The sequence below is a fragment of the Lygodium microphyllum genome, unplaced genomic scaffold, assembly GCF_053477565.2.
Source record: "Lygodium microphyllum isolate KBCC unplaced genomic scaffold, Lygodium_microphyllum_v1.1.10 scaffold_224, whole genome shotgun sequence".
Classification (NCBI taxonomy): Eukaryota; Viridiplantae; Streptophyta; class Polypodiopsida; order Schizaeales; family Lygodiaceae; genus Lygodium; species Lygodium microphyllum.
The window spans coordinates 7,740-24,330 of record NW_028229707.1 but is presented as its reverse complement, the minus strand read 5'-3'; the positions used below and the strand labels follow the sequence as shown (position 1 = coordinate 24,330).

General features: G+C 38.9%; 1 protein-coding gene across 1 annotated transcript in view; it reads left to right on the top strand.

Moving 5' to 3' along the window:
- Positions 1 to 14,400, top strand: part of LOC148008256 (metal tolerance protein C4-like) — a 51,411-nt gene extending 37,011 nt beyond the window's left edge. The window contains exons 9-10 of the mRNA XM_087674358.1: positions 13,916 to 14,017; positions 14,139 to 14,400. Of these exons, the coding sequence (XP_087530484.1) occupies positions 13,916 to 14,017; positions 14,139 to 14,249 (213 nt within the window). The 3' untranslated portion in view covers positions 14,250 to 14,400. The remainder of the gene's footprint in view (positions 1 to 13,915; positions 14,018 to 14,138) is intronic.
- Positions 14,401 to 16,591: the final 2,191 nt, after the last annotated feature.

The following is a 16,591-nucleotide window of genomic DNA, read 5'->3' as shown; positions in this document are numbered from 1 at the left end:
CTTAACAATCTTAGACAATAGACACGGTGTTGGTCCCATAACTGGCTCCCCTTTTGATATTTCTTTAATTTTAATTGCTAATGGATTGAGTACAAGCCGAGATTCTGCAATCTCCTTTGTTGATCCAAAAGCCCCTTGCTCTATTGTTTAGGGAATATCTTTTGTTTGATGGCATTGATCTAGGGATACTCTTATCTCAAGATATCTCTCATGGGTCTATCTAACATAGAGAGGTTGAAGTGACAAGGTAGGTTTCCTCGATGAGGATGTACTATTGTTTGTATCTGTAGAGGATGCATCCTATGGGGGCGTGGATCAATTAGGTTTGCACGACAAGCTCTGCATCTCTCAAAGGTTGTGTCTAGGGTGACTTCTCAAGGTGGAGCCAATAGTTGGTGCAATGGGGACTTTGTGGTAGAGGAAGTGCCCGATATTCTGTAGAAATCTATGAGTGTATGCTAGTGTGTATCTCAGTGTGGTTGCTCTTGAGTCTGTAAGCGGTGTCCTCTATGTTGGTATAGCTCTAGTAAGAAGAGTGTGAGACATCTCTAATTCGGAAAATCCATCACCTTGGATAATGGCTCCTATGTGTAAGTAAATAATGTTCATCTTGATGATGTGGTTTAGCTTCTCTCAATTGAGCTTGAGGTGAGGGAAATACAAGGTGTACTGAGGAGTGGGAGGTGATCCATGTGTAATCCATATAGTCGTAACCATGCCTCTATCCGAGCATATAAGCACTTGGTATTCGCTTGTATTGCTAGCTGTCTAGACGACTCTAGTGCGAGCTAGGAGTATCTCTGTCTCAGTAAGCTCTAGAGCCTATGCAAGAAAGTCACAATTTGGAAGAGGGCCTCTGCCACTATAGGTGGTGCTCCCATCTTTGTTGTGACGATCTCATGTGGTACAGAGGGCTTACTTTGAATCATTCATGAAATCATCAGTATTATGGGTCTTTCCATCTGCTCCCATCCCTCATATATCTCCTCTCCCCTAGGTAGTGGCTGATCCAATGTGGCTCGTCTCGTATGATAAAGGCTTGATTTCCATATGAGGACCCCACATAGAAGTGTTGGTGTGACCAAAGTGTTGAAGAGCCAGAGCTTCATGTGGGGCTCTTGAAACTGTATGCATGTACTGGCCTTATATTTATCTATCCTTTGTTGCCCTCTTCAAAGTGAATCTTGGCCTCGAAAATGTAATTCCAAGTAAACATATCTTTGGACCACCTCCGTTGTCTTCTCTCCATACGTGAAAGGGGGCTCTTATTGTTGAATCTAGTGTGTGGAGGTATTAAACACCATAACCTTGGTTTTCCCAAGGTTCATTGTGAGAATCTTGTTGTCTTGACAGAAGGCATGAGTGCATCTAGGTGGCACGGCAATCCCTCCGGTGGGGAGATGAGGACTATATCATTTGCAATGCAATTTACTAGATGAATCATGAGGCGTGAAATACATTATCAATAGGGCACCATCACAATGACGACTAGCAACAGTGCCTCCAATCTCCCTCTCTCCAAGGATGCAATATGAGGTGATACAACAATTGAGAGTGGAGTGGAGCATATATAGAAGCCTCGGGATGAGAGACAAGACAAGTGAAGAAACCCTAAAAGCCTTAGGGCAAGACACAAGACAATTGGTGAAACCCTAAAATAGGTCACCCGGTTGCCTTTTTTCAATTCCAAATGTAGGCTAGACACAATGCCTAAAGCCCATAACATATGCTAAGCTAACCACATGCACCTTAGAGATGTAGGCAAACACACTTTATATATATTTTAAAGAGATGTAGCTGCCACGGATACTATAGAGCACATCTCAAACCTATGGATCCAGTGTCCACTATGGAACATCACCTTGGATATACATACACCATCCATTGCTTGTTGGTCAATGTCTCCTCTTGAGGTACCACAGGAGGATATAGATGATACACATTGAGCACCCCAACCCTAACATCTTAGCCTATCTATGTTGGATATAGATCCATGAGGGACAAGATGATGTTGATCTTTTTAGTCCCTTTGTAGCATGTCATATCTGCTCCATACTTACTAGCTTTGCCATATGTGGTAGTTGTATCAAATGTATTTTTCCTTGTTTTTTGTTGTTTTTTTAGCTAGATGGTTTTGTTGTGTTTTCTCTTTGCTATGTGGGATACATCATAGTTCCATGATATGCATCTATCTTTTGTCTTCAAGGCCAATCAGCTTGTTGTCGACATTAATACAACTTTTCTTCTTTCTCTCTAGAATGGTTAGTGGAAGAGTTTTCAAATATTCAAGTTGGAGTCCACTAGGCTTCAAGTCTTGTATTTGTGCGATATGCTTAAGGCATCTTGAGATCGTTCCTCGACGCTAAAACATCTTTTTTTTTCTCGTACCGAGTATATTATATCAAATGACTAAGAGAGTATACAAAAGAAAGTACAAAAGTTAAGGCAGGGTCACTGAAAAGACTGCTCGATGCGAAGGCCCTTGGTGCACAGATCGGATAGTGTATGCACGCGTAGCGAGCGTCGGAAGGTCCCCAAGAACAAAAGAACTCTTCTTTTGCACAAAAAACAAGAGAGAAGACTTGCACGACTTGAAGCAAAAGACCAATTGGGTACAATCTCCCCCCATGCCTTGTGTGAGCGCTCCATCAAGCATGTATTTGATATATTATTTATCTCCAAGCTAAAAAAAATAGCCCAATTTACAATTAACATGCTTTAGCTTTTGTGTTTGCTTTTGTCTCACTAAAGAATTAAAACTATTGGGCGCCCAAAGAGTTGGGCGGTGTCCAAATACAATGTCTAATAACAAATATTTAAATCGTGAGTCCATGCGCATGCAAAATAATAAATAAGTATCAAATGCTTCAATAAATGAGCGCATCAAAATAAATATTGGTGCAATGTCTAAGATGCACGTCCATAAAAAATGATAATTTCTTTTAAATAACTTGAATACACGCTATCGCCCAGTGTTTCCCAACGCCACTGTTGCTTGCTCTACACATCAACTGAAACATTCACAATTGTTAGAAAATAATAAAATTAAACCGACAAAAGTGGATACCTAGCAGGCTTCAGCTACAAAATAAATAAATTGGTTAGAACTCAATCCTAACCTTAATTTATTACGAGTGCGCACTCTAAACTCATAACCGTCTATTAATTTAAATATGTATTTTGTGAAATCACCCGCTATAAAATCATCCACTTGCACATTAAATTAATAAGACTTCCGAAAAGGACAGGCGTCCCCATCGACTTTTCGCACAAGGATTTCACCTTGTGTATGAGCCTTGGCAATAAATAAAATTTTACGGAATCCACTGCAAAACCTCACGGAATCCACCGTGGAATATGTCTCTTGGTATCATACCCCCGGGGTGGGATAGCAATTGTTCTCAATTGCTATTAGCTCAATGTGGAGCGAGCAGTGAGGGGTAAGCACTTAGGTCTCGAGCGTGCATCCATTGGGTCTTTTCAACAGGATGATTTTTAAACTTAACCGGATATCCAGAATATCTACAGCCAGTTCTAGTGGTCATAAAGTCAGTATCTAGAATAGTTTCAGGCTCAAGGATTTTAGTTTTTTCTTCTAGTAAAGGAGGGTTTTCGTAGAGAGGGTATACAGGTAATTGGCCTCTAAAAGGTCGTAATAAACTGATATGAAAAGTGTTGTGGATTTTTCAGTGTTGTGGTAATTTTAGTTTAAATGCATTGTCATTGATTTTGTGAATGATCTTGAAAGGTCCATAAAATCTAGGGGCTAACTTTAAACAGGGTGTTTGTCAACACTTTGTAATCTTCGCTTTTCAATACGTAACCAAACATAATCATCAACTTTGAAACTCATAGCTTTTTTTTTCTTGACTTGTTATGTGTATGATTGCTGGGCTTTGGCAATCATATGTTTAACTTCATAAAAAATAGTAGTATGCATGTTAGGAATATCATCAGCAGCTTGAACTTTGTTTGACAATGATGTAATATGTGTAGGTAATCATATCCATAAATAATTTCAAATGGTGCTTTCTGTGTAGATGTATGTGGTGTGTAATTGTATGCAAACTGAAGTAAATGTAAATGTGTATCTCATGTTTGTGGTTTTGAAATTGTGTATGCACGCAAAAAATCTAAAATGGTATTGTTAGTAGCTTTTGTTTGCCCATTTGTTTCAGGATGAAATGCAGATGAAAAATCAATCTTTGTTTCTAAATCAGCAAACAAAGTAATCGAAAAATTATTGCAGAATCTAAAATTACGATAAAAAATAATAACTTTTGGCAAACCATGATTAGTGAAAACAGTTTTCAAGAACAATTGAGCAGCTTAAGATACAGTTAACGTTTTTTTGCATGTAATGAAATATGCTTGTTTGCTAAACCTATCAACAATAGTCCAAATCATGTCATGATTAGCTTTAGTGTTAGGCAAACCAATGATTAAATCCATTGAGATCTGTTCCCATGGTCGTTTTAGAATTGATAAAGGTATTAATAAACCATATTGTTTACTATGGTGTCGTTTAACTCTTTGATAAATTAAGCATTCAGATACAAAGTTAGATACATCAGATTCCATGTATGGCTAATAAAAATCTTCAATTAGTGTACGCAAAGTAGAAATAATTTCTCTATGGCCTTGGTATAGGGGACAATGAATTTCATGCAGAACAAATGATCGAAATGAAACAATAACACATAATCTTTTTTCATAAAACATAAATCCATCAGTGTAAGACAATGAATCAATGGGAATCTAATTATTTGCAACTAATTTATTCCAATCAGCTTGAAAACTAGGGTCTTGGTCGTAGGTATCTTTCATAGGGATAAGAGAGTCAAAAGATATCATAGAGATATTATGAATAGCCGGTCTTCTACTTAAAGCATCGGCAACAGCATTTTCTTTTCCGGGTTGATATTGTATGAGTGGATGAAAACTTTGAATAAAAGCAGTCCATTTAATGTGTCAGTCAGATATTTGTGGTTGACTAAGGAGGTGTTTAATGCTTTGTTGGTCAATTTTGATCATGAATTCAGATCCCATTAAATAGTGCTTTCATTGACGTAAAGCTTGTACTACAGCTAGCAATTCCTTATCATAAGTAGAATACTTAAGTTCGGAAGGTTTGAGTTTGCAGCTAGAGTAGGCTATGGGATGAGAATCTTGCATAAGGACTGCTCCTATTTCAGATCCACTAGCATCCTTGAATCAATTATATGCTAATCTTGAAAAGAGTGAATTTTTTCAAACACAAATTGAATATCTAGGATATATTGTTTCATCTGAAGGTATTAGAGTTGACCCTAAAAAGATAGAAGCAATTTTGAATTGGCCCATACCTAAAAATGTGCACAAATTGCGTTCTTTCTTAGATCTTGTTAGCTTTTACAAAAAATTTGTGAGAAATTTTTCATTGCTTGCATTACCTTTGACAAAACTATTAAAAAAAGGTATTATGTATCATTAGTCCGACAATCAACAAAAGTCCTTTGATTTATTGAAACAAGCTTTAACTCATGCTCCTGTATTGCAATAATAAGACAGGTATACCAAATGGAGAACTACTAGGTCTAATGAGTCCTCGGGTTAACAATTCTTCAACTTGGGCTTGAATTTCTTTCTATTCAATTTGGTTATGTCTATATGGTGCTTTATATGGTGGCTGTGATCTAGGAATTAGGTCTATTTTGTGATCTTCGGGACGTATAGGTGGTAAGCCAGCAGAAAAATGATCTTGAAATTGTGAAAGAAATTGTGCGTGCTTAGGATATATTTGATTTTCTTTAGCTTCGATTTCATTCATCCATATTAAATAGGATTTGCTACCTTTTCGTAATGCACGTTTAGTCTGTGTATGACTAAGCAATGGAAAATTATCGAAAGTGTGTATACCATGCAATGTGATTTGTTTCCCATTAGAATGAATCTTCATTGAATGCGTGGAATAATCTAAATCGGGATTGTACTGATGACGCCAAGGTATTCTTAAGATAATGCCACTAGATTGCAAAGGCACAACTAAGAAATTTCTTCGTTCAACATAATCACCAATTTTAATTTCTAAGTCATACACTTCTTGTGTTCCATTGTATCTAATGTCTAAGAATGCAGCCTTGATGCAATAATGTGTAGAAACAATATGTAATTCAATTCTTTGACCAATTTTGCAGAAATAAAGTTGTGTGTGCTCCCATTATCATGTAAAATAGTCTTTTCTTTACCATGCACAAGACAGTTCATCGTTAATAAAGAATGAGGATTTGGCATATCTAGTAAAGTATCTGAAGTAGTACCAATATCGTCATCGTCTTCCGTGACATCCGGCATTTCTTCATGTTCTTTATCTTCTGTCGCTCCCAAATAATTGATATGAACAGTTGGCTTTTTGGATTGACAATTCGCTGCTAGATGTCCAGGTTAATGACATTTGTAACAGACTATGGGTTTAGCTTTAGATACATTATTGGTAATAGTAGGAAGTTTAGGAACGTTGGGATTTGGCTGGAATCTGGCTCTGTCAGTCCACAGGTGTGAACAAGGGCTTGCAGAAGATTGAAGACGAGTTCGTGTTTAATCTAGTGAGAACTGCCTCTATGGAAGAGAGTTGAAATTGAACTTGTGACTTAGTAGACTTGGAACTTAATAAGCTTAAAGCTTTTAAGCTTTAGACTAGTCGTTTTTTTGAAATTAGGACATCGATATATTCTGAACGACGTCGACGTTCTTCAGTGCGTCCTTCCGCCACGATTCGTGAGATTATGGTGAGCTAAGCTTTTTCTTTACAAAGCTTTTGTTAAGCTTAATTAAGCTTATAAACTAAACTTAATGATAATCTCTTATCTGCTTCTCTGAGTATGAAACGACTTGCAAAGGAGCTTGGGAAGTGGTCCTCTGCTGTTTGGAAGTGGTCCTTTGCGATCTGATAGCACAATAGGGGGTTATTCACCGCCAGGAACGTGCTAGTATTGACGGATTGTCGCGAGACTGACTGTAGAGCTCGATCGTTCTAGGAGCTCTGCCTTCGCGCGAGATGGTAAGCCAGTGGAAGCTCTCGATCTCAGCTTCGTTCTGATACCACTGGTGCATAGATTGGATGCTGTATGCGCGCGTAGTGAGCGCCGGAAGGTCCCCAAGAACAAAAGAACTTTACTTTTGTACAAAAAACAAGAGAGAAGACTTGCATGACTTGAAGCAAAAGACCAATTGGATACAATCTCCCCCCATGCCTTGTGTGAGCGCTCCACTAAGTATGTATTTGATATATTATTCATCTCCAAGCTAAAAAAAATAGCCCAATTTACAATTAGGACGCTTTAGCTTTTGTGTTTGCTTTTGTTCCACTAAAGAATTAAAGCTATTGGGCGCTCAAAGAGTCGGGCGGTGCCCAAATACAATGTCCAATAACAAATATTTAAATCGTGCACCCATGCGCATACAAAATAATAAATAAGTGTCAAGGGCTTCAATAAACAAGCGCGCCAAAAAAAATATTGGCGCCACGCCTAAGATGCGCGTCCATAAAAAATGATAATTTCTTCTAAATAACTTGAATACACGCTATCGCCCAGTGCTTCCTAACGCCACCGCTGCCTGCTCTACACATCAACTGAAGCATTCACAATTGTTAAAAAATAATAAAATTAAACAAACAAAAGTGAATACCTAGCAGTCTTCAGCTACAAAATAAATAAATTGGTTAGAACTCAATCCTAACCTTAATTTATTACGAGTGCGCACTCTAAACTCATAAATGTCTATTAATTTAAATATGTATTTTGCGGAATCACCCGCTATGGAATCATCCACTTGCACATTAAATTAACAAGACGTCCGAAAAGGACAGGTGTCCCCATCGACTTTTCGCACAAGGAATTTACCTTGTGTATGAGCCTTGGCAATAAATAAAATTTTGTGGAATCCACCGCAAAACCTCACGGAATCCACCATGGAATATGCCTCCTGGCATTAGCCCTTCTTCTCCTTTGTTGGTGGTAGACCTGTAATCATGAACTAACTGTCGAAATCAAACTCAAGCTATAAAACAAAGCTTAGATCTGGGATTGTGGCCACGATGCTCGTCAGGGGTGGAATGCAGAGTCTTTTTTGTTGGCTGGAGATGCATGGATTCTCATTGCCCATGGCAACTTGAGAAATGCAGAGAGCAACCTTAATGCACTTGTGAGAATATTATTCTCTCCAAGTAGATCTACATCCTTGTTATCTCTGCACATGATCATTGCTATCTGCCACATGATCATCCTTTCTAATAATAGGTCGTGATTGTGAGTATAGTATTTGTTTGAAAATGAATTAATACCAAGCTCAACAATTCCAAGGAAGTCATGCTCCAGGTAGTTGTGACCCCAACTTGAAATCTTGGTAAGCAGAATCTTGTCCATGAGCTTGTCCACCTCAAGCAACCTAGTAATTGTTTGAAAACGAATCAACACCAAGCTCAACAATTCCAACGAAGGCATGCTCCAGGTGGTTGTGACCCCAACTTGAAAACTTGGTAAGCAGAATGTTGTCCACGAGCTTGTCCACCTCAAGCACCATATCCAGTAGGGCCCCCTTTAAGGTCTAGTTGCCTCATCATCCATGTGTTGGTAATGGCATTTGCTGGGATATCCTTCTTGCATTGATTGTTGAAGCTGTCTTTTTGTGATAGTTGTGACTCTGGTCGGTTTTACTGGTCTCCTGATTGTCCCTATCTGTGATCTCTCAACACAAGAGCTCCCTTATTCTCGAGGGATTGGGTTGGATGCAATCTCCTCTGCAGCATGATGCAGATGTTCTCAATAAAGGTGAAGTTCTTTTGGGCTTTGAATGTAGTACTGAAGGAATTTGGGAGCTTTTGCATGAGATACATGACATAATCATTATCAGGGATGAACTTGTTGACTTTCTTGAGCTGATCTCAAAGCTCAACATGACATTTGACTGTTTGGAGTAGGTTAGGCCCATCAAGCTTCAAATTCAAGTTTCAACCACTCTGTTTCAACATTGTTTGCCTCAAGATAAGCACATAAAGAGATGACATGCAGAGGCAAAGATCTGCTCTGCGATGACAGTGATAAGTGCAACCAATACTCCTTGATTTCACTCTTTTTGGCATTGGCATCAATAGGCTCTAGCTTCTGGAGGCTGGCCCTTTAATCATGTCTCAAAGTTGATGCATCTTTAGTTGGTTATTGACTTTTTTCAAGCAAGGTAAGTTGTCATCAGTTAGTTTGATGCTGAGGGCAAATGTATGGTGTGTCATGATGAAATGCATGTAGTTGGGAGTGGTTTCTGAAGCACAAAATAGGAAACAGGTTTGAAAAGTTTCATACAAGTTTCCAAAAACATTAGAAATGGGTTTCATTCAAGATGGAAAAGTACTATGTATCTTTTCACACACACACACACACACACACACACACACACACACAGAGAGAGAGAGAGAGAGAGAGAGAGAGAGAGAGAGAGAGAGTTCAGACAATGAAAATGAACATTCAACATAACGTCACTATTTACACGTGTCACGGTCCATTATCCTGACTGAAATTAATTTTAAAGAGAAGCAGCTTAGATGGACAACAACCCATAGAAAATCCTTATTATCACTTCCGATAATTAATGATAGTCCACATCAGCATGCCAAATCAATCCATCATAAATGTTAATTATGAAGTATCAAAACATTTTTGAGGCTAGGGTTTTCTCTTGAAAGTTTTTAATATGTGTCTCATACATGTATGAAATGCCCAGGTATGAAATGAGTTTCCTAACCTTATGAAACGGGTTTCTTGTCAACCATGGAAATGCGATAGGAATTTTTTGAAAGTGCAAAATACCTTTAGTGAAGGGGCCTTAGTAAAAGTGCAGGCTGATCAGGTTTGATCAGCAGATGCATATAGAAATAAAGTTGTCTGATGCTGCAAAACACAGATAGAGAGACAATTCCTCTGCTGAACTTGTACATAACACAAGCAGCAAATGCCTCAAAATTGATTTCGCTGATCAATGATCTTGAATGGGCTAGTGATTGTCTGCAGACACCTCAATCCAGAAAACAATGCTGCCATGATATGGGGCAGGCCTGAGATTGATAAAATGTAGTTGTTGCTGCCTCTGAACAGTCATCTTGAGCAAGGGAGGAATGCTGCTACACTAGCAGACATGATCATCTTGGAAGGTTCCTATCTTGAGAAACATAGGTCTGACTACATGACTCCTACAAACAACAATCATCCCAGTTCAAGCAATACATTTGATGATGGAAACAGAATTGAAATGAAGCGGAGAATGCGAAACTCAAAGTGGAAAAGGGATGTGAAATTGTGAACAAATTGAGAGGAAAATGAATTGTACATGTGCTGCACATATATAGGATGTGCAAGGTTGGCCTGACCAGTTGATCATAACTGGCTCCTACCCCAGAAATCGGCATCATAATGGATTGGCACAAAAAACTTGCAACTGATGGAAGCCAAGTATGCAAATGCATAGAAAGAGTGTGAGTAAAAGAGAGACAAAGGAATAGCACCAGTGACTATGCACTTGTGCACTAGATGGGAGATACAAGGATGCCTATATGTAGATTTATGCGGGCTGCTATACGAGGCCAAAAGTGGAACTGACTGAACACCCAAGATTCATGGGAGAACTACCCTTGAGTGCTCAATGGAGGAGCCTATAGCCCAAGACCCTCTGAAGTCATTGAGAATCTAGTGGGCTCACAAGTAAAAATGCTGAGAATTTCCCATCTTACATATAGGGAATATAACATAAAGCAAAGGTGATGGTGTGATGAAGATTTGGAAAGCGACAACGTGATGGTGGCACTTGCCACAAGTAGTGATAAAGCCTCCTGCCACTAGTGCTAAATCCATCACAGATTACTTATTGTTGGAGAAGAAACATGCTGAGGTGAAGGATAGATCCAACAACCAGTGGGTGAAGAAGTTGAGCATTGTTGTTCCATTCGCAAAAATGATGGATTCAATACAATTGCAATGGATGTAGCATCAATGACCATGAGAACCAACTGATGCTAGAAAAGGCCAAGTTACCTAGGAAGAAAATTCAAGTCTGTAGAGAAATGTACTTGTCTCGTAATTTTGTGACATCAAAGTTGAAGAAACAAGTTGAGGATGAAAGAATAGAGATTGCTTCTTAAAACAGATTACAAAATTATGAGAGGTATCTGCCTTGCTAGACATGAGGATATATCTTTAAAGTTGGAACTTGGGATATTGAGGCAACTCAACGGCCAAGGTACACCACATCACAAGTTGAGCCCATTGAAACTGAAGAAGAGACAATGATACTTTGCAATGCAAATTCCTGCAAGAATCCGTTGAGAGCAGAGAATAGCAGTAGAATACCAATAATGTCTTCAAACTGTTGAAGATGGGCAAGCACAATAATCCATAAGCAACCAAAAAAGTCAAAATGCCAAGTCAAGGATCCCTTGTAACAGCATTAACTAACTCAAGAGAACTCACAATAGTGTGTACACACATTGTAGATAGGAATGCTTGAGAAATGTCAAAATGTAAAGTCTTCTAGAAGCCAACCACTTGAGAAAATACAAGTGAGCTAGGTTGGTGCTAGTGACTTGCTATAGGAGATTTTCACACCTTTCCAAAAAAGTCGAGACAACTGAGGGGAAACACAAGAGGCACAATGAGAAACACCATGCTGGTTGCCTGGAATATGCAAGGTCCACCACTCTAGGAGGACAATGCTAAGAGAAATGCCAATGTCAAAGATGCCAGAATATACCAGAATGCTATAGTGTAGCTTCAAAATCCATATCATTTAGGCTAGCCAAATACAAATTTGAAAGTCCAAACTAAGGTTATCATCATCAATTAGTGGTGTGTGTGCTGGATTGAGGTTAACTGTACTCAGAAGAGGAGCAGAAGACACTAGTCTAGTCTAGGATCTTGCCGTAGAAAGTCCAGGGAATGTGAGGAGGGATGTGTCTATCATGCCAAACTTAGCCTTATGAACGCTGGAGGGAGATCACATGTGGCATGCTAGAAGCAAAGATTATAAACAACGTGCCAAAAAGGAAGGCATTGTAGGCCATGTTGCATCAGATGCTAGAGTCAACTACTTTCAAGCTGAGAATCACAAAGGTCATCCTAGAAAGGAAGGGGTTACAGACCATCTTGCAGCAGACTGGCCCTGCAAGGTGTCAAGCCTCCAAAGCCACCACCTACAAAAATGCAATGCTACCCCTGCTATTGACCATTATTGCCAGGGGTTTCTAAAATAGGAGTTATGAAATGGGTTTTACAGGCTTCATACAAGTTTTGCAAAATGTTAGAAACAGGTCTCATTTAAGATGGAAAAACAACTTAACACTAGATATATATAACTCATATAATGTAACAATCTCAATTTTTTCCTGATTCATGTTTCTGTAGAATGCAAATGGACATTCAACATAGCATCACTATTACATGCATCAGGGTCCCTTGTCCATGACAACATTAACTTTAATTAGAGAAGCATCCTGGAATATGTAAATGCATCATGGATAATAGCTCGAGCAAAGTTCTTGCAATTAATATTAATATCCATGTCAGCATGTCAAATAAATTTGTGATAAAGGTTAATTGCAAAATGTCAAATACATTTTTGTGGGTAGGTCTTTTTTCGAAAGTCTAATTAGAGAAGCATCCTGCAATATGTAAATGCATCATGGATAATAGATCGAGCACAATTCTTGCAATTAATATTAATATCCATGTCAGCATGTCAAATAAATTTGTGATAAAGGTTGATTGCAAAATGTCAAATACATTTTTGTGGGTAGGTCTTTTTTCGAAAGTTTAAAATACGTGTTTCATACATTTAGGAAATGCCTTGGTATGAAACAAGTTTCCTAACTTTGTGAAAAGGGGTTTCTTGCCAACTATGCAATTGGCACAATTGATGGAAGTAAGATGCAAAAGCTCTTGTCAACGACAACAATATATGCATGGCCCAAATGCAGTTTAATCAGCTGAAGGTCCAAATCTAGGACTTAAAACACGGCAGCAAAGACTAGGCTAAGACATGAATTTTCAAGCTTATAGCACCTACATGCTTATACAATCAAGGATCTACATGCACATGTGGTAGTTACTTTGCAGACTTAGTACAAATAGTGCAGAGTTCTAAGTTGTGTATGGCATGCATTGTATAATCCCTTGTGTATTGTTATTATTATTATTTTTTTTGAGGAAAGACGCATAAACCTAAGTGCCCCAAGGCAATGGCGTTGCATCCAAATAGTAACCAACAGCCATGTTGCATCGTTCTTAACATGCAGAGAGGACAGCCTACAAGACAAATGAGCAATAAAGCTTCATCATGGTGGGACCCCCTTCCCCCGTGACCCTATGAAAGAGGACTAACTGTGTGTTTGAATGGGCAAGATCCAAAGTCACATGAACACACCATGTGAACATAGATGTCCAATGCATATAGCACGACTTGAACCATGTACTCATGATTACGGAGCAAGTTTAAGCACCAGACCATCACTTTTGGGACTTGTATATGTATAACTAGCTTCTCTACTAACATTTGATAAATTCATTCCACAATAGAACCTATCTTGTAGGGGCTACTGTCGAAGGTTTTGTATGGTAGACTAGCATATAATTGAGTTTCAGCAGTTTCTCATTCTATTTGCGAAAAGTTTACACCTATTGTCTATGTGTTGATCTGTCACCAGATGCCAGTACTTTATTTGACTTTTAGAAGAATATTATACAAACTTATATTTATTTCCATACACAGCTAGTACAAGCTAGCTAATGTTGTTGTACTTAGAAGAGCACATGCAAATCATGTAGAACTGAATTGGTTATACATGCACAGGAGTGACAATCTGTAAGCCAACGAAAGAAAGAAACTTGTTTTGCAGGTTGCCATATTTTTGATTCAACGAAATCGTCACGCTTTGCTGGGCAGAGCAATGGACAACCAAGACATGAAACGTGTCCTTGATTTTCTTTCTTCTGATCCGGTATCTCTCAATTCAGCTTTCAAGTCCACTTAGAATGGTTTATGCTCGTAATGTTTGTTTTCTTGAACTGTTTTGTAAAGTAGATTTTTGATGTATTGGCTGTCTCTTGTGTTTGATCTAGGTGGTTGATGCTGTCTATGATTGCAAAAGTGAGGTTATTGGACCACGTTCCTACAGATTTAAAGCAGAAATAGGTAGCTTTCATTTGATTGAAGGAACTATCCAATTTTAGTTACAAGAATGCCAATTCCATAGATATCTTTGTCTTTTTTCTAACATAGTATTTCAGCTGAAAACACTGAAAGCAAGAGTACTCACCGAAAAAAGAGTTGCAAGACACTGGGAACAGCAACATTTTAATATTTCTTTCTTAGGCCTCTGTTCCAGATTATGAGTTATTGGCAGTGTAACTTTCCTCATATTGTTTGAAGTGTTAGAAATGCATTAATGTAGTATAGAACATTGCAGAAGCTCAAAGTGAGGCTTCTGTGCCATTCTAGGCTATGTGCGCACCTGAATGAAATGCATCAGATTCTCTATTGTCAATCACTGCAACCAAAGAAGAAAGCTACCAAAGGAGTAATCTCTGAATCATTGCAACATTGGGGAAATGCCCAATGCAGAATCAAAGACGGAGCCATTCCTTGTCAGCTAAGTGTGCTGTAGCCCAACTAACAACAGGAATGAAAGAGGAATTGATAAACAAGACTGAACATCAAGCTGGTTGCCACTCATGTTTTACAAATACACATTGCCATAAGTCCAATACTATTTCAGAATCCTTTGCCTTGTCAGCAACATATGCTATTACCCCAATGAATGCAAGAAATTAAAGAGGGTTTGATTATACCCAGGAATCCTTGCAAATAGCCATTCTCATTAGTTGTCATGCTGGTGAATAATGCCAAACCATAGACATATAAGTTCACATATTATATGCCACCAAGCGAGGCTTTAAAATCAGGCTGATCTCCATGCAAGTACATAGAGTTGTGACTGATCTTCCTTTTGCATAATATATCCAAAGTGGAAGCCCCCGCAACATAGGTCTCCTAAGAAAACCTTGCCCTGGAAAGGAATCTCAGAAGTTTAAGCATTTATCAACATGATCTTCCACGATCCTGCTCAGTGTTCAACTTTTCAAATCCTTTTTATTTTCTTTGTAATTTATGCATATCTTGCAACTGCATGTGATACTAGTTATCTGTAGTCTCCTTGAGTCCTCTAAATGGCAAAAAGATCATGGCTCCTTTACATCATGGAATGGATGGCTTCCAAATTGGAGACATGCTGTGTTGAGCAATTCCTTAATTTGTTCTGGACTCTAGGAATTGTCTATTTCTGATGAATCTTTTTGAAAGATTATAATCTTGGCTTGGCAAGTGTACATTCTTAAGGTGGACCTCTGCTAGCCGTGACATGCTATTAAAAAGCCCCCTAGAACATTCCTCCTGTGACAGTTTATAACCTAAGAGCTGGCCAATATTTCATCTGACAAAGGAAGTGCTTGTTGTCTAGGAGCAAGTTAAGTCAAACCTATTTAGCATCTTGAATTTCAGGCACCTGCCTAGTCATCAGTAATAGCAGTTTCCAACTTTGACAATCCAACACCTACTTCAATCCAGTTGCTGCCTCTGCTTAGATATTTGGTAGGACCTTAAAAAATAGAGCTGAAATGCAAGCCCGAATGCTGGAAAGGAAGAAAAATGGGCTGAAACTTCTGTTTACATCTATCAACAGGCAGCCATGATCCATCCAAGAGCCAGATTCTTTATAATTTTTTTGAAATCAGGCTGCTTCCAAGTTGTGTTCTTTCATTCCTTTATGCCAAAAGAGGATCAAACTCTACTCCGATGCAATCTCTCTATTCTAAGTGAATTTCCATTTGAATCCTTTGTAGTTGTCCGTTTAATCTTAGAGGGTTCCTCCAGTGAAGACAAAAGGGCTAACAAAGTGCATGAAGAACTTCTCAAATTCACAAATGATTGCTCATGTAAATGCAATGAAAATGGTAGAATACATATAATAGTGTTGGCACAAGGTACAAGAGACAATGAATCAAATTAGAGCAGTAGGGCTAAGTTGATTGGTTAAGTAGAATCAAGGGTGAAGGCTTAAGGAGCATAGGGTTAGGGATTCTCAGAGTGGTGATAGTCAACAAGGGGGAGCACCTACTTTGTGAGACTATGAGGTTTAGGAGCTCATTGGGAGTCTTGTAGGGTGCCATGGGGACACGATTTATTTTTGGTTCTTTGGGAAGGTCCAAGACATTGTATGAGTTGTACTGGACATGGGCAGATCCATCAAGTGTTGCTAAGGTTCTGTGAAGGAACAATGATTTAATCATAGAAACAGGGAACGCCCGTTCCGGGACTTAGGAACGGATTAACGCGTTCCGGGAGGTCCGAGCCCAGGAAACACTGGCGGAACGTTCCAGCCCGTTCCCTGTCCCGTTCCCGCCCGTTCCAGGCCGTTCCTTGGCCGTTTCCTGGCCGTTCCGTGTTTGGAACGGCCGTTCCAGCAGCGGGTCATTAAAATTTTTTAAAAAAATATTGATCGCATCCTGTCCCGCCT